The 18,301-nt window shown below is 39.6% G+C and overlaps 1 protein-coding gene across 1 annotated transcript in view; it reads left to right on the plus strand.

The window, feature by feature from the left end:
• SEC14L5 (SEC14 like lipid binding 5) overlaps positions 1 to 18,301 on the plus strand; it is an 82,599-nt gene that overhangs the window by 40,399 nt on the left and 23,899 nt on the right. Inside the window, exons 3-6 of the mRNA XM_020979684.2 lie at positions 3,842 to 3,991; positions 4,102 to 4,233; positions 6,098 to 6,226; positions 6,619 to 6,730. Coding sequence (XP_020835343.1) covers positions 3,842 to 3,991; positions 4,102 to 4,233; positions 6,098 to 6,226; positions 6,619 to 6,730 — 523 coding nt within the window. The remainder of the gene's footprint in view (positions 1 to 3,841; positions 3,992 to 4,101; positions 4,234 to 6,097; positions 6,227 to 6,618; positions 6,731 to 18,301) is intronic.

Here is an 18,301-nt window from a genome sequence, read left to right on the forward strand (position 1 = left end):
GTTGTGCTGTATATTCTCTCTCTCTCTCTCTCTCTCTCTCTCTCTCTGGCAATCAGGGTTAAGTGACTTGCCCAGGGTCACACAGCTAGATAGTGTCTGAGGTCAAACTTGAACTCAGGTCCTCCTGCTTCCAGGGCCGACACTCACTCTACTTCACCACTTAGCTGCTCCTTAATCTTGTTTGATCCTTAGAGTAAATCTGTAAATGGGCAGTTGGAATTATCCTTATTCTTATGGATGGGGAAACTAGGGCTTCAGGAATTTTAATGATTTTTTTCAAGGTCACATAGCTATTAAAGAGTGGACCCAAGATTCCAACCCAGGTCTTATTGTAAGGAAGGAGTTGAATTCCAGGCTTAGGAGATGACCAGAAAAAAAGGCATGGAGACAGGGGAAATGGAGATTCTTGTATGAATGACCAAGAGAAAGCCACCTTGGCTGGATCACAGAATTTTAGAGGGGGAGTAAGGTGCAATGAGTCTGGAAAGGCAAGCTGGGCCCAGTCATGAAGCTCTACTTAAAAGCTAGGTAAAGGAGTTTGCATTTGTAGTAGAGCCAATGGAGTTGGTAGAATAGGGTAATGTCATGGTCAGATCTGTGCTTAAGGAAAATCACTTTTGAAGTAGTGTGGAGGCTGGATTGTAGAGGGGAGAGACTTGATACAGGGAAGACAGTCAGAGGCGGTTGTAATTATCTAGGTGAAAGGTAAGGAGGGCCTGGCCTAATGTAGTGGCTGTGTGTCCTCCTCAAGCTACTCTCTACTCAAGGGAGAAAAACTTCAGTAAGTTTGAGGGCTTGGAGCTCTGAAATGTATGATGTGAATGGAAGTCCTTATCAGAATTCCCTCTGCCAGCCTTTGAGAGACCAGGGAACCTTTGGACCTCTAGGGAAGGCACAGCTGGGAGGTAGAAACTCACAGTGATGTTGTTTGTTTGATTCAACACCAAATTCTATAAAAATTCAAGGAGGAATCTAACCTAGTCTATCTAAAGCCACAGCCAGAAAAAGAGCGGAGATGGCCAAGATAGTTGTACCAGTGACTAGAAAGAAACTTTCCACGTTTCCCAGTGTAGGCAGCCTGAGCTCTGGGAGTGTGAGAGCTGCCCTACCTCCTGGTAGTAGGTCTGGCTGCAAAGGCAGGATGTGTCCTCAGATGCCTTGGTTATTTTCAGAGTGAGTGTTAAATCCCAATCCCAGGACATCTAAGGAGGTATGACAGACGCTGGGAGCAGTGTCTGTGTAGTAAATTCTGTTCTAATAAAGGTATACACAGATGCTGTTAAATTACAGCTGTCCAACCCTTGTACTGAATGGGCTCTGAATGAGGCAGGAACTTTCCCCTTTTAGGGTCTAAAATAAATCACCTCTTTTATCAACAGCCTTTAGAAGATGGAAACTGTATTTCAGTTTCACATTCCTTAGCTGAGCATGTCCTTAGCTTTTCATGTGACCTTGTACCAAATGCAGGATCCCAACAGCAATGAGCTACCACGTAAAACACATTTGTTCTCAGGAAGTCCTGCGTAAACAGTAAAGCCTCGGGGAGCCCTCTCTGTCCTGTGTACCCTGAAGCCAGCTCCAGGGACTTCAGAGTTGACGCCCAAGGAAGTTTACCTTTTCTTCTGAGGTTCTATTTATTTGATTTTCTTTAAATTTTTTTTTATTATAAACTTAATAACCCCTTAAATAAATGTACAGAATAAGGAGCTGGGAGAGATCTTAGAGATTATATCATATTACAGATGAAACAGTTACAATGACCAAGACAAACAAATTAATGTGCAAAATAAGGAATGGGATCTTACACAAAACCTTTAGCATTTAACAAAGTAGAACCAGATACATTAATAGATGACTGGTAGACAAAAGATGCTTTTCTGTGTCCCTTTCTGAAACAGCCTGAAGTTCCACTACCTTTCATTTTTCTTTCTCCCTTTATTTTTCCTTTTTTTCCTTGTCCCTTCCTTCCCTTTCTATTACTTCTTTCCTTCTTCCCTCTTTCCTTTCTTCCTTCCCTGACTTCTTCCTTTTTTCTTCCCACCATCCTTCCCTTGTTTCTTCCTTTCCCCCTTCCACTTGTTACCTGACTTGTTCCTTTCTTTCTACCCATCCTGCCCATTGCTGGCTTCTTCCTACCCTTCTTCCCTCGTTTCTTCCTTTCCTCTCTCCTCTTCTTTTTTGTCCTCCCACTTCACTTTCTTCTTCCTTTATTACTTCTCTTCTCCTTTCCCTCCTTCTAGTGTCAGTCCATGTAGATGCAATTCTGGTTCTGCCAAACTTGCTTTGCATCACTTTTTTGTACGTTTCATGTTAAATTTTTTATGGAGCCATGATATTCCATTAGCATGTCATAATTTATTCATCCATCCTATAGTTAGTGGGCATATAGGTTATTTGGTTTTTTTGCTATTATACATAAATCAGCTATTATTATTTTTGCAAAGGTAAGTCCTGTTTTTTCTTTTTATGATTTTTTTTTTAGGTTAGAATCCTAGCCATGGAATTGTTGGGTCAAAAGGCATGATCAGTTTTTATGACTTGTCTATTGCAGCGGTATTTCTAAATAATTTAATGTTATGAAACCTAAGCACTTAGCTGTCAGTTCCCTGCCCTGTGTGCAGGAACCAATCTTAAAATACTGTGGGTTGAAATGGATACCATGGGCCCTGCCCTTAGTGAGCTTACAGTCTGGTTGTTCATAAAATAGAATATACTGAGAATGATAGAGACAAAGCTAAGTTAATTGCTGGATTTTCAAATGGGGCTGCAAACTTAATGAAAAATTAATGTAAAGCATTTGCAAGTGAAAATTTCTTGGTCTCTCTCTCTTTCTCTGTTGCTTCCTTATCAGGTATTGGCAGGGGAGGAATTACATGATTTAATGTTCTTTTTCAACAATGTAACTTAAAATTACATCCTAGAGGGAGACCTAACTAAGAATCTAAGACAGAAGAATGAATGTGATGTCTCAGTAGGGTCACTTTTATGGTACATGACTAGAAGTAGGGTGATTTTCTGTGTGGTTCTTTAAGAAAAATGGCAGCAACATACAGACTAGCATCAGTGCCCCTAAATTTCCTGGTACAGTCAAGAAAATTGCTATATTTTGGAGCAGCTAGGTAGTGCAGTGGATAGACCTCCGGCTTTGAAATCAGGAGGACCTGAGTTCAAATCTGGCCTCAGACACTTGATACTTACTAGGTTTGTAACCCTGGGCAAGCCACTTAACCCCAATTGCTTCACCAAAAAGCAAAATAAATAAATAAATGAAGTTGTTAGATTTTGCCAGAGAATGGATCTTGTGAGATGGCAATATCACAGAATCTTAGAATTCTAGAGGTAGGAAGATCTTAGGAATCATCTTGGTTAGTCTCTTTATTTTATGGATGAAAAGACTTGGGCCCAGAGAGGCCATGATCTACCCAAAGTCACCTGGCTGGTGTATGGTACCATCAGCTCATCAGTAAACATTTATTAAGTGCCTGCTACGTGCTGGGTACTATGCTAAGCTCCAGGGATAAAAAGAATAGCAAACGACAGTCTTTGCCTTTGGGGAGTTCACTATCTACTGGGGGAGATGACATGTAAACAACTACATTAAAAAAAAACCCAACAACCTGTATACAGGATAAATGGGAAATACACAACAGAGGAAAACACTAAGGTTAACAGGGATTAGGAAAGGTTTCCTACAGAAGGTGGTATTTTAGCTGGGACTTGAAGGAAGTCAGGGAAGCCGGGGGTGTCTCAATGAATTTTTTTCCCCCAATACAGCATATGTCTCTCAGTGTCATACTGGCACCCAGAGCCTGATATTGAGTCCCATTTTTGCCTCTCCTAGGCCTATGAAAAACGTTTTCCGACATGCCCCCAGATACCTGTGTTCTTGGGCAGTGAGATCATTCATGAATCCAAGAGCCGGGATGGATCCATTCACATTGTTGAGCGCAGCTGCAAACTGACTGTAGATGCACCACGGTTATTGAAGAAGGTAGGTCTTTAAACTCTTTTCTTGGTTCCCAGTGTCCCTGAGACAGGAGGCTATGAACCATGATTGCTTTCTTCTGTGTTATTTGCCCCATTATCCGATTTCTCTTATAGATTGCTGGGGTCGAGTATGTTATCTTTGTGCAGAAAAATGTTTTAAATCGGAAGGATCGAACTCTTCTTATTGAGGCCCACAATGAGACATTTGCCAATCGAGTCATTGTTCTTGAGAACTGCAGCTACACTGTAAGTGGTCCATGATGCAGACTTTGTCTCTCTTCCTTGGGAAAGGTGTCGTTATGTGGGTTTGTTTCCCACCACCAGTGGCCATTGCTATGTGAAACTTTCCCTGGAAAGCTAGTCGTATAAGACTGGATTTAAGAGTAGGATCATAGATCTAAAGCAAGGGTGTGGAACCTGTGACCTTGAGGCCATATGTGGCCTTTTGACTTAGTCTCAGTTTTACAGAACAAATTTTTTTTTACCTTTTTGGTGAGGCAATCGGGGTTAAGTGACTTGCCCAGGGTCACACAGCTAGTAAGCTGTCATGTGTCTGACATTGGATTCAAATTCAGGTCCTCCTGACTCCAAGGCTGGAGCTAGAACAAATCTTTTTATTAAGGGGATTTGTTCTATGAAGTTTGGATTCAGTCAAAGGGCCACACTTGAGGACCGAGGGCCATATGTGGCCTCGAGGCTGCAGGTTCCCCACCCCTGAATTCTAAGCATGAAGTTAGAGAAGGAGGGAACAAGCATTTATTAAGTACCTACTGCATTGCAGGTACTGTTCTAAGCACTTTGTAAATAGTATCTCATTTGATCCTTGAAGGGACCTCAGAGATCATCTAGTCCAGTTTTATAGATGATGAAACCAAGGCCTAGAGGTTGAGATCTTACCCAAGAATCACACAAGATATAAGTTGTAAAGTGCAGGATTCAAATGCAGATTCTTTGACTTGAAATCCAGGGCTTTTTCCTCACTGTTTTTAGAAAGGCAACTGTGTCAGCTTGCTGCAAAGTTCTAAAAGACCTCCGAGATACAGTCAACAATTCCTCAGAACCCTGTCACTTTCAGCCAATTATGACACCATAGTGTGGGATGAGGCAGAGTAGTGTGAAGTAGTTTCTGCCAAGAAGTTTCTGTTGAAAACCTATCCCTCTTCTGGCCTTATTATGTCATTAGCTCATCTTCATACCTTCCAAAATGATATCCTTTCCATGACTCTATTACTGCAAAATAGGACTATCGTGGCTGTTAGATGGGATGGAGACTTAGTTCTAGTACAATCCAGATATTTCCATCTGGGCAGGTGTCAGTGAGGAACACAACATTTCTTTAAGCTCCCGCAAAGAAGTTACTTCCTCCCTCATTGTGTTACTTGTGCTAGTCATTTGTTAAAGGCAGCAGTTGTAATGTTGCTGATCTGGCCTGTGCCTGACTTTGCACAATCGCCAAGTAACACACATTGATTAAGTGCTTACTGTATACTGGTCACTGTTCTAGACTTTGAGGATGTCATCAAAGAAAAGTGAGATAGATCATCCCTGTCCTGACGTTATCGACAACATGTATTTTTTCCTTCCTCCAGTCTAGAAAAGACCTGACCAGTTGTCAGAGGCCTTCCTTTTCAAATAATCAAATACCACTTCACAGCCTCATGGATGAATTTCTCAATTCGCTCTGTGTGTGTGTGTGTGCGTGTGTACCAAAAGACAATTAATGAATACTTAATGATGAGAATAGGCCATTCTCAGAGGCCTTTAGAAAGACCCTCACTGCTAACTGACAACCAGATTATTCCTGAATGTAGGACTGTGCGACCTGGCCACTTTGACTCTTCAGAAGGAGTTTCCTCAGAGGGCTCATGGAGCATTGTTTAGGCCCATGCCACACTCATAGCAAACCCAGAAGCTCAAAGTCAGCCCAATGCACAGTGGTTAAACTTTAATGGGAATTTAATGTCCAATATAGTTGTATCTAATTCACTTGGAGGTTGTCTAATTCACTTCGGCCTGCTTCCCAAAGTGTGAAAAGGGTACATTTGGATCTAGCTCTGAGTGTTCTATGGTCTTGTGACTTTGTAAATGACTTGGCCTCTCTGGATTTCAGGTTCACCCCGAGAATGATGAGTGGACCTGCTTCGAGCAGTCAGCCTCTCTTGACATCAAATCATTCTTCGGCTTTGAAAATGCCGTGGAGAAAATTGCGATGAAGCAGTACACGGCCAACATCAAGAAGGTAAGAAATGGAGCCGGTTAGTTTCACGTGTAACAGACTGGATGTTCAGAAGAGATACTCACTAACAAACAGTTCTTATTATGGTTATAGTCTCCAGAATGTGGAGGACCATTCTTTGGCTTTTTGCTGTCTTTGGAAAATGCCCTTCCCTGGACTGTGGAGCACAAGGCTCTTGTGAAATGAGGGATCTTTATTGTAATGGATCCTGGTTTGCCCACATCTGGCTTTTTGCCCCCATGCAATTGACTACCAACAGCTGGCTAGATGGCTTTACTGCTACTTTCATGGTGGGATGGCTGGAGTCTCCCATTTGCTCCTCTAAGAGTGGCCGTGGAAGCCACTGAGCTCATGGAGGACATCTTTCTCTTCTCTTTGCTTGCCTTGTATTCCAGGGGAAGGAAGTGATTGAGTATTATCTGAATGAGCTGATCTCTCAGGGCATCTCTCACATCCCTCGATGGACACCTTCTCCTGTCAGAGAAGAAGATCAGAGAAGCTTGGCAGGTAGGCAAGATCTAAGCACCCTGTGTGTGGTTTTTAAATTGTCCAGTCTGTGAGAAAAACCACTGAGGCAGAGCTCTGAACCCATGGCATCTTATTAAAGGGTCTATAGTCCCCTCTAATGAAGTGGACCTCAGATCTTCTTCATGATCTGAGAAGCCCCTGGTCCCCAAGACCTTACTTTTATAAGGTGTGATACCCAAATATGCAAAAGAGACATGGTAAAATACAGAATCTCATTGATTAATAGACCTTGCTCTTGAGGGTCAAAAATTAAGATGGGCAAGGCAAGAGTCATCTTTGGTGACCAAGTAGTCATAAGATGGTCATAAAATGGTCACCTGTTCATGTTGGGCAAGAGAGGGTGATCCGGAGGTGCAAAAATAAGTTGGGGGACTTCCAAAAGAATCAAGACATCTCACCCATGTTGGGTTTGGACACAGAATTTGAGTAAAACAGGATGGAGATATCTTTGTCAGCATTCTTGTGGTTGGGCAAATGAGCTTCATAATTGGTAAACAAATAGTGAACATTACATTAAAGTTTGAGGCCTACTATAACCTGTTTTTTCTAATTATCCCTGTATGACTTATGTAAAATATCAAAATGATTAATACTGATTGGAATAGAGTAGGGGTCCAAATGAATCATTTCTCCCACCTGGCAACAGATAGCTTGTAGCCTGTATCGTCCTCCCTTTCCCTTCTCTATCCCCCAAAGTGTACAGCATAGACATGAGGTCATTTCATCTGGAGGGGAGAGATGTGCAGAAGAGTGCAGTTCTGTCCTGAGACTCTTTGGAGCTCCTTCTGGACTTCCTCTTTAGATGCTAAGCTCTTTTAGTAGGTGAAGTTTTTAGTGGTATCAAGATGAAGAAGAGTTCCTGTTGGATGGAGAGTAAGTACTCTTGCTCTGAAGTCATTGCAGCCTCTTCCCCCTTCCTCTCTCTACGTCTTGCCCTTTCCCAAGGAAAGAGAATTGTTTTGGCCCGTGTCCCAAATAGGGTGGGGAACTGGCCAGGAAGGCTTTTGAATTTCCCATACTTCTGTCATGAACTCATAGGTCACTGGTAATGGTAATATAGCTAACATTTCTATAACTCTTTAAGGTTTGCAAAGCACTTTATACAGGTTATTTTTTTTTCTTTTTAGGCAATTGGGGCTAAGTGACTTGCCCAGGGTCACAAGCTAGTAAGTGTCAAGTGTTTGGTATGAGGCCGTATTTGAACTCAGGTACTCCTGACTTCAGGGCTGGTGCTCTATCCACTCAGGTTATTTCTTTTGATCCTATTCCTAACTTGGAGGCAGCTAGGTGGCACAGTGGATAAAGTGCTGGGTCTGGAGTCAAGAAGACCTGAGCTCCACTCTGGCCTCAGACACTTATTAGCTGTGTGACCCTGGGCAATTCACTTAACCCTATTTGCCTCAGTTTTCTCATCTGCAAAATGAGCTGGAGAGGGAAATGGCAAAACACTCCAGTATCTTTTCAACAAAAACCCCCAAATGGGGTCATGAAGAATTGGACATAACTGAGCAACAGCAGGATTCCTAACTCTAAAGCCAGCATTCTAACTGCAGTGCAATGTAACTGCTCCAGTTAACAAGAATTTATGAAGCACTTACTATGTGCTAGACGCTGTGCAGCACTGAGTATAGAAAGGTCCTCCCTGCCCTCAAGGAGCTTATGTTCCATAGAGGACCTTATATAACTGATGTCTCCTTTTGAATAACAGGATAATTATTTCTCCTTTGTTGTTGAGTCATTCCAGTTGTGTCCGACTTTGTGATCCCCATTGGGTCATACTGGAATGTTTTGCCATTTCCTTCTCTAGCTCATTTTTACAGATGAGGAAACTGAGGCAAACAGGGTTAAGTGACTTGCCCAGGGTCACACAGCTAGTAAGTGTCTGAGGCCAGATTTGAACTCAGGTCCTCCTGACTCCAAGGCCAGCACTCTATCCACTGTGCCAAATAACTTCCCATTTCTCCTTTAGTGCTATTGAAACATAGTGGGGTAATTGTCTAACCTTGTGATACTTAGATGACAGGTTAACTAATCTCATGGGGGGTCAGCAAAGAGGTTAAAATTGTCCCGCACTCACTTTTTCCTCAGGAGCAGTATTAGCCTTGCACCTCTGTGCATATCACGCTATGGCATGATTTCTTCTGCCTTTCTCAGTCTGTTCCCTGTGTTTTTTTTAATCTGCTCAGTCTGTCTTCTTCCATTGCCCAAGCATCTGGCTTTCACTGTGGTCTGCTAGAAAGAGGAGCCGTAGCCCTTCCATCCCATTGTGGATCACTGGGTGCCTTTGTGTTTGGGAACAGAAAGGAGGCCTTCACGCTTACATGAGAGACCGGAAGGATTCTGGGATTTTTTTTGTTTTGTGTTTTTCCCTTATCCCTTCCCCCACTTTGCTTTTCGTTCTCCTGTCTCTGCCTGTCTCCAATACATCTGCGATGGTTGGGCTATAATTCTGCTGAGACGATACAATGCTCCCAAGCTCAGCCTCTCTGCTTCCCGTTACACAGATGCCTCTTTGATGCTCGGTTTTGGCAGAGTGGCTGCAGCTTCTAGTCTTATTGTACATTTGGGGGGCTTTGGATCATAATGTCCCAGGAGCTTATGTTCTAATGGGGTAAGAGCTGAAAAGCAAAGGGAGGGAGAGAAAGTATCCACGTGGAGGACATGGTGGCAATGTCCAGAGAATCAGAAGTCAGGCCAGAAGGGGAATAAAAATAATAGAAGCCCCCAGAAGGAACTCAGCTATGGGAGAAGGGGGCTGCCATGGCAGAGGGAGGTACTGTTTCATTTCAAAATGAAAGCATTCATACTGCGTATCACTCCTTACATTATAATTCACATGTCACTTATTAATATATACTGTCTAATTTTCATAACAACCATCAGAGTTAGGTAGATAGGGTAGGTGGTATCTTCATTTTAGAGCTCGAGATCATAAATTTAGAATTGAAAAAGATCTGAGATGTCTTCTGCTTCATTCTTCTCATTTTACAAGGGAGCAAACTGAGGCCCAGAGAGATGGAGTAACTTGGCCGAGATTGCACAGTTTTAGTAGGCATCGGAGAAGAGGTTGAGAAAAATCAGATGACTTGACCAAGATCACATGCAGCTAGCAACATGTTAGGGTTGACCTGGAACCTTAGGTCTCTTTTGGGCAGGTGCACTACACCAAAATTGAAATATGCAAACAATTCACAGATAGTCCTTTATAATCAAATGTTTCTGATCAACCAAAAAAAAAATGGTAAGAATTCCGATGAAGTTGTATGGAATTTTTGAGCTGGAAGGCCTTAAGAGATCTTTATTGGCTTTTGTGACCTTGTTGTCTCCTGGTTTGTCTGCTTCCTTTTGTATGGCTCTTTCTTAATCTCCTTTCATGGATCAGCATACATTTCCCACTAGGTGTGGTTGTTTCCTCTCAGTTCTCTTTTCTATATTTTTTCTCTTGGTGATTTCATCAGCTCCCATGGGGTTCAATTATCACAAATCTACGATACACAAATGATTCCCAAATCTTTTAGCCATCCCTAATCTCCTGTGAATTACAGTTCCATATCACCAGCTGCTTGTTGGACATCTCTGCTTGGGTTTCATATGGCATGAAGAACTAAGATGTCCAAAGTGGGCTCATTATTCTTTCCTCCATCTCTCCCAAAGTAGCATACCCTACTCTATCTTAAAACTTACTTGTTCCTTTTGAGAGTACCAGTCTTCTTCCATTTACATCCTCAGTTATCCTTAATTCTTCATTCTTTTCTGTGGCCATGTCTCACTGCTTATGCAATGTCTTTCATATCTGTTCCCTTCTCTTCATTCACATGTACACTATCCTGGTCCAGGTATGCTTCACTTACTGCTTACACTATTGCAGGAGCCTCCTAATTGGTCTTCCTGCCTCAAGTCTTTCCTCTTTCTAATCCCTCTTCCATATAGTCAAATAAATCTTTGTAAGGCATAGAATCTCAAGTGCTTCCTTTTGCTTTAAGGTGGCATCTATGCAGGTTCTGCTGGTAAATGCTTGACAACTGACCCCCTGAAAAAAAATGTCCATGTGACATACTTTTAAATTTACTATGCCTTGGTAACATTTTCACTTTTTTAAGTCTAAAAATAAACAGAACAATACGTACAGTCCTGATTTTGTAGCATTTGCTAATTTCCGAGGCGTAAATGCTTACACTAAAAATTAACCTTCGGCTCTCTTGAGCTTGTTTGAGCTGGCTCCAGAACACCCCTGCATCCATGTCTGCAATCTGCCTCCCACCTACCTTTCCAGACTTACTTCATATTACCCTCCTTAACACCTGCCAAACTGGACCACTAGCTGTTCCCTGAACCCAGTAGCCTATCTTCCTCCTCCGTGCCTTTGTATAGGTTCTCCCCATGTCTGGATTACAATACCTCCCTTACCAACACCCCTCAGAATACTTAGCTTCCTTCCAGTCTCAGCTCAGGTGTTGCCTCCTACCCAAAAACTTCCCTGATTTTTCCTTCTATCTCCACCCCGGGTATTAGTGCTCTTTTCTTTTTAAAATATATTATACTTACTTATCTATATAAATCTGTTATCCTCCAAGTAGAATTGAGGACAGGCAGGGACTGTTCTGTTTTAACTCCTGTTTTCCTCTCTATCTCTTATTTGGTCATAAACTCTTTCCTTATCCCCATGATCCTCTAATTTGCTTAAGATATCACTATTTATGTCCAAATTGTGTACCCACTTTGATTTTATCTTGATATATGGTGTAAGATGTTGGTCTATACTTGGTTTCTGCCATACTTCTTTCTAGTTTTCCCAGCAGTTTTTGTTGAATAGTGAGTTCTTTTCTCCAAAGGTTGGATCCTTTGGTTTATCAAACAGTAGGTTACCATGGTTATTTACTTCTGTATATTGTATACCTAATTTATTCCATTGATCAACTACCCTATTTCTTATCTAGATTTTTTGGTTATTTTGATGATTACTGCTTTGTAGAATATAGTCTGAGATCTGGTACTGGTAGGTTGTCTTCTTTTACTTTTTTAAAAAATTGATTCCCTTGATACTCTTGACATTGTGTTTTTCCAGATGAATTTTATTTTTTCTAGCTTCGTAAAATAATTCTTTAGTAGCTTGATTGATATGGGACTGAATAAGTAAAGTAATTTAGGTACATTGTCATTTTTATTATATTGGCTTAGCCTACTCATGAGCAATTACTATTTCTCCAATTGTTTAGAACTGTCTTTATTTTGTAATTGTGTTCATATAGTTCCTATGTGTGTCTTGGAAGGTGGACTTCCAAGTATTTTATACTGTCTGAAATTATTTTAAATGAAATTTCTCTTTCTATGTCTTCCCGCTGGATTTTGTTGGTAAAATATAGAAATGCTGATGGTTTATGTGGATTTATATTGTATCTTGCAACTTCGTTAACGTTGTTAATTGTTTCACCTCGTTTTTTACTTGATTGTCTTGAATTCTCTAAGTATACCATCATATCATCTACAAAGAGTGATAGTTTTGTTTCTTGTTTCCTAGTCTTATTCCTTCCATTTCTTTTTCTTGTCTTACTGCTAAAGCTAGCACTTTTAGCACAATATTGAATAATAGTGGTGATAATGGACATTCTTGCTTAATTTCTGATCTGCTGGGAAGGCTTCTAGCTTATTGTCATTACAGACAATGCTTGTTTCTAGTTTTAGATAGATACTACTTTCATCTTAAGAAAAGCTCCTTTTATTTCTATGCCTTTTACTGTTTTTTTTAAACAAGCATAGTTGTATTTTGTTGAAAGCTTTTTCTGCATCTATTGATGCAGATCATATGATTTTTCTTTCTTTTTTTTTTGTTATTGATGTGGTCAATTATGTTTATAGTTGTCCTGATATTGAACCAGCCTATCATTACTAATATAAATTTCACCTAGTCATAGTGTATGATCTTTGTGAAATATTGTTATAGTCTTTTTTGCTAGTATTTTATTTAAATTTTTGCATCAGTATTCATGAGGGAAATTTGTCTAGTTTTCTTTCTCTGTTTTTGCTCTCCTTGTTTTAGGTATCAAAACCATATTGGTGTCATAGAAGGAATTTGATAAGACTTTTTTTGCCTATTTTTTCAAATAGTTTATATCATGTTGGAATTAATTGTTCTGAAAATTACTGGGATAATTCATTTGTAAATCCATTTGGTCCTGTTTTTTTTTTCCCTTAGGAATCTCATTTATGGCTTGTTCAATTTCTTTTTCTAAGATAGGGTTATTGAACTATTCTGTTTCCTCTTCTGTTAATCTGGGCAATTTATATTCCATAAATATTTTTATATTTCATTTAGATTATTAGTTTTATTGGCACATAATTGGACAAAATAGCTCCTAATAATTGCTTTAATTTCATTTTCATTAGTGGTGCATTCACACTTTTCATTTTTGATACTGGTAATTTGATTTTTTTCTTTTTAAAAGAAATCAAATTAGAGAGGTCTTGAGATTCTGAGCCCCAGTGTGGTGGAGCAGGCAAATGCCAACGCCAAGACCTGTCATGTGCTTCAGCATACCCAGGGGAAAGGGCAGACTGTAGCTCTGAGAACCAGCAAGTGCTTCAGCATAGCTCAAGGAAAACAGATGGCCTCCAGCAGGCAGACCTCCATGTGCTTCAGTGTAGCCTAGGGCAAACAGGGCAACTTTCAGTGTCGAGACCGCCACATGCTTCAGTGTAGCCCAGGGAAATGTAGAGGTACCCCACCTACCTCAGCATATGCCAGATACCAGCACTAGGACCCCAGCTCAGCACCAGGTAAGCTGCCAGACCCCTATGGCCTCCAGCAGTGCTAGCCACCCCAAAGTCTACCCCCTTAGCAAGCACCAGACAAGAGGGTCCACTGTGGGCCTCAGGGAAACATCAGTGCTGTACCAGGCTTGCAGCCCCTAGCACAAGAAGCCTGAGACAGTGCCCCTCTGCCCGGGAGCAGACCTCAAATTTAAAAGGAAGGGAAAAGGCTAAAAAAGATGGGCAAAAAACAACAAAAAAGAATCTGTCCATAGAAAGTTGTCATGGTGACAGGGAAGATCAAGACACAAGCTCAGAAGACAACAATGTCAAAACACCTATGGGTAAAACCCCAAAGAAAAATGGGAAGTGGTCTCCAGCCCAGAAAGAACTCATAGAAGAGCTCAAAAAGGAGCTTAGAAATCATATAAGAGAGGTAGAAAAAAATTGAGAATATAAATGATAGTGATGCAAAAGAATTATGAAAAAAGAGTCAATAGCCTGGAAACAGAAAACAACTGCTTAAAAATTAGAATTAGCCAGATGGAAAAGGAGATACAGAAATCCACTGAAGAAAACAACTCCTTAAAAAGTACAGTTGGCAGGGGCAGCTAGATGGCACAGTGGATAAAGCACCAGCCCTGTAGTCAGGAAGACCTGAGTTCAAATCCTGCCTCAGACACATGATGCTCACTAGCTGTGTGACTCTGGGCAAGTCACTTAACCCTGATTGCCTCACCAAGGGAAAAAAAAAAGAGCTGTTATGAAAAGTATAATTAGCCAAATGGAAAAGGAAGTACAAAAGTTAACTGAGAAAAACAACTCTTTAAAAGTTAGAATTGAGCAAATGGAAGCTAATGAGTATATGAGACATCAAGACTGAATCAAATAAATTCAAAAGAATGGAAAAAAAACATAGAAGAAAATATAAAATACCTCGTGAGAAAAACAAGTGACCTGGAAAATAGATCCAGGAGAGACAGTGTCAGAATCACTGGACTACCTGAAAGCCATAATCAAAAGGGGGACCTGGACAGCATCTTTCAAGAAATTATCCTCAGTGGATAGAGCACTGACCCTGGAGTCAGGAGGACCTGAGTTCAAATCTAGCCTCAGACACATAACACTCACTAGCTGTGTGACTCTGGGCAAGTCACTTAACCCCAATTGCCTCACCAAAAAAAAAAATTTATCAAGGAAAACTTCCCTGATAACCTAGAACCAGAGGGCAAAATAAGTATTGAAAGAATCCACTAATCACCTCAGGAAACAGATCCCAAAATAAATACTCCAAAGGAACATTATAGCCAAATAATGGAACTATCAGGTCAAGGAAAAAATACTGCTAGTGTCCAGAAAGAAAGAATTCAAATATCAGGAAGCCACAATCAGGATTACACAAGACTTAGCAGCTGCAACATTAAAAGATCAGAGGTCATGGAACATGATATTCTGGAAGGCAAAGGAGCTAGGACTACAACCAAGAATCACTTCCTCAGTGAAATTAAGCATAATGCTTCAAGGTGAGAGTGGTCATTCAATGAAATAGAAGAATTTCAAGCTTTTATAAAGAGAAGGCCAGAAATGAACAAAAAATTGATCTCCAATATCAAGACCCTAGAGAAGCCTAAAAAGGGGAAAAGGGGAAAGAAAGCATAAGGTATTCATTGGAGCTAAACTGTTTATATCCCTACATGAGAAGATGATTCTTGTAATTCTTAAAAATTGTACCACTAATAGTAAAGCTAGAAGGAATATACATAGACAGAAGATACGAGTACAAGGTAAATTTGAGGGAATGACATAAAAATAACTAAGGGACAAGAAAAGGTGCAGAAGGAAGGGAGAATGAGATAAATTATTTCACATGAAGAGGGATGAAAAGCCTATTACAATCAATGGGAAGATGGGAGGGGGGGGGAAAGGGCATTGCTTTGCTTGAACCTTACTTTCATCAGTATTGGCTCAAAGAGGGAATAATATACACGATCAGTTGAATATAGAAATCTGTCTTACCCAATAGGAAAGTAGGAGGGGAGGAGATTAAGTAAGAGGGGGAGGGGAGAGACTGACAGAAGGGAAGGTGATCAGGGGAAGTGGTAGACAGAAGCAAAACACTGGTGAAGAAGGAAGGGGTGAAGGGAGAGAGAGGACAAACAGGAGAAAAAATAGGATGGAGGGAAATATGAAGTTAGTAATCATAACTGTGAGTGTGAATGGGATGAACTCTCCCATAAAATGGAAGCAGATAGCAGAGTGAATCAAAAACCAGGATCCTACAATATTTTGTTTACAAGAAACACACTTGAAGCAGAGAGATGCACACAAAGTAAAAGTGAGGGGCTGAAGCAGAATCTATTATGCTTTAGCTGAAGTAAAAAAAAAAGCAGGAGTAGAAATCCTGATTTCAGACAAAGCAAAAGCAAAAATAGACCCAATTAAAAGAGATGAGGAAGGAAACTACATCTTGATAAAAGGTACCATAGACAATGAAGAAATATCAGTGCTAAACATATATGTGCCAAGTGGTGTTGCATTCAGATTCTGAAAGGAGAAGTTAAGTGAGTTATAGGTTCATGCCAGATGAGATAGAAAGCATTACAAAATGTAAAATAGGTAATTTTGATTATATTAAATTAAAAATCTTTTGCACAAATAAAACCAATGCAACCAAGAGTAGAAGGAAAGCAGAAAGAAACAATCTTCACAGCAAATATCTCTGATAAAGGTGTAATTTCTAAAATATAGAAAGAACTGAATTTATAAGAATACAAGCCATTCCCTAATTGATAAATGGTCAAAGAACATGAACAGGCAGTTTTCAGATGAAGAAATCAAAACTCTCTATAGGTATATGAAGAAGTGCTCTAAATCACTTTTGATTAGAGAAATGCAAATTAAAACAACTCTGAGGTACCACCTCACACTTATCAGATTGGCTAATATGACAAAAAAAGAATATAATAGATGTTGATGAAGATGTGAGAAAATTGAGACACTAATGCACTGTTGGTGGAGTTGTGAATTGATCCAACCATTTTGAAGAGCAATTTGGAACTGTGCCCAAAGGGCAATCAAATTGTGATCCAGCAATACCACTACTAGGTCTGTATCCCAAAGAGATCATAAAAAAGGGAAAAGGACTTACATGTACAAAAATGTTTATAGCATTCCTTTTCATGGTGTCAAAATGTTGCAAATTGTGGGGATGCCCATCAATTGAGGGAATGGCTAAACAAGCTGTGGTATATGAATATTTTGGAATGCTATTGTGCAATAAGAAATGATAAACAGCCAGATTTCAGAAAAACCAAGAAAAACTTGTACGAAGTGATACAAAGTGAAATGAACAGAAACGGGAGAACATTGTACACAGTATCAGCAGCATTTATAATAAATTATAAATAATTCAGCTCTTCTTAACAACACAGTGTTCCAGGATAAGTACAAAGGACTTATGAGGGAAAATGCTGTCCATATCCAGTTCAAGAACTGATAGACTCTGAATGCAGATTGAAGCATACTTTTTTCCACTTGTTTTATTTTTTTCTGTGTTTTTTTTTCTCCTTTTTGATCTGTTTCTTCTTTTACAACTGTGACTAATATGGAAATATGTTCTACCTGATAGCACATATATAATGTATCAGATTGCCTATCATTTTTGGAATAGGGGAGGGAGAAATATTTGGAATTCAAAATCTTGTGAAAATGAATGCTAAAAATTATCTTGACATGTAATTGGGAAGAAAATAAAATACTTAATGTGAAAAAATCAAATTCACCAATGGTTTATCTATTTTTGTTCCCCCCCCAATAAAACCAGCTCCTAGTTTTATTATTAATTCAATAGTTTTTTGACTTTCAATTTTATTAATCTCTTTTTTGATTTTTAAGATTTCTTTAAAAAAGATTTCTTCTTGGTGTTTAATTGAGTGTTTTTAATTCTTTCCTAAGGTTTTTTTTTAGTTGAATGCTCAATTTATTGATCTTCTCTTTCTTTTATTGATGTGTTTAGAGTTACAGATTTTCCCTTAAGTACTGCTTCAGCTGCATCCCACATATTTTGGTATATTGTCTCACTGTCATCATTATCTTTAATGGAATTATTAATTGTTTCTATGATTTGTTCTTTTTTTTTTAATAGGCAATTGGGGTTAAGTGACTTGCCCAGGGTCACACAGCTAGTAAGTGTCAAGTGTTTGCTATGAGGCCAGATTTGAACTCAGGTCCTTCTGACTTCAGGGCCGGTGCTCTATCCACTGCACCACCTAGCTGCCCCTATGATTTGTTCTTTGACCCATTCATTCTTTAGGGTTAGATTATTTAGTTTCCAATTAATTTTTAATCTATGCTTCCAAGGATCTTTATTGAATGGAATTTTTATTGCATCATTATCTGAAGAGGGTACATTTGATATTTAATATTTTTGCTTTTGTGAGTTTTTAAAATTTTAATAACTGATCAGTTTTTTTGTGAAGGTGCCATGTACAGCTGAGAAAAAGGTATGCTCCCTTCTATTCGCAATCAGTTTTCTCCAAAGATCTATCTTCTCTAACTTTTCTAAAATCCTATTCATCTCCTTAACTTCTTTTTTATTTTATGGTTAGATATATCTAGTTCTGAGAGGGGTAAATTGAGGTCCTCACTAGCATAGTTTTGCTATTTCCTCCTATTTTTCATTTAGCTTTTCTTTTAAGAATTTGGATGGCATACCATTTGGTACATGTATGTTTAGTATTGATGTTACTTCATTGTCTATGCTTGTTGTTATTTAGTCATTTTTTAGTTGTGTCCAACTGTTTA

The sequence above is a fragment of the Phascolarctos cinereus genome, unplaced genomic scaffold, assembly GCF_003287225.1.
Source record: "Phascolarctos cinereus isolate Bilbo 61053 unplaced genomic scaffold, phaCin_HiC Scaffold_4;HRSCAF=312, whole genome shotgun sequence".
Classification (NCBI taxonomy): Eukaryota; Metazoa; Chordata; class Mammalia; order Diprotodontia; family Phascolarctidae; genus Phascolarctos; species Phascolarctos cinereus.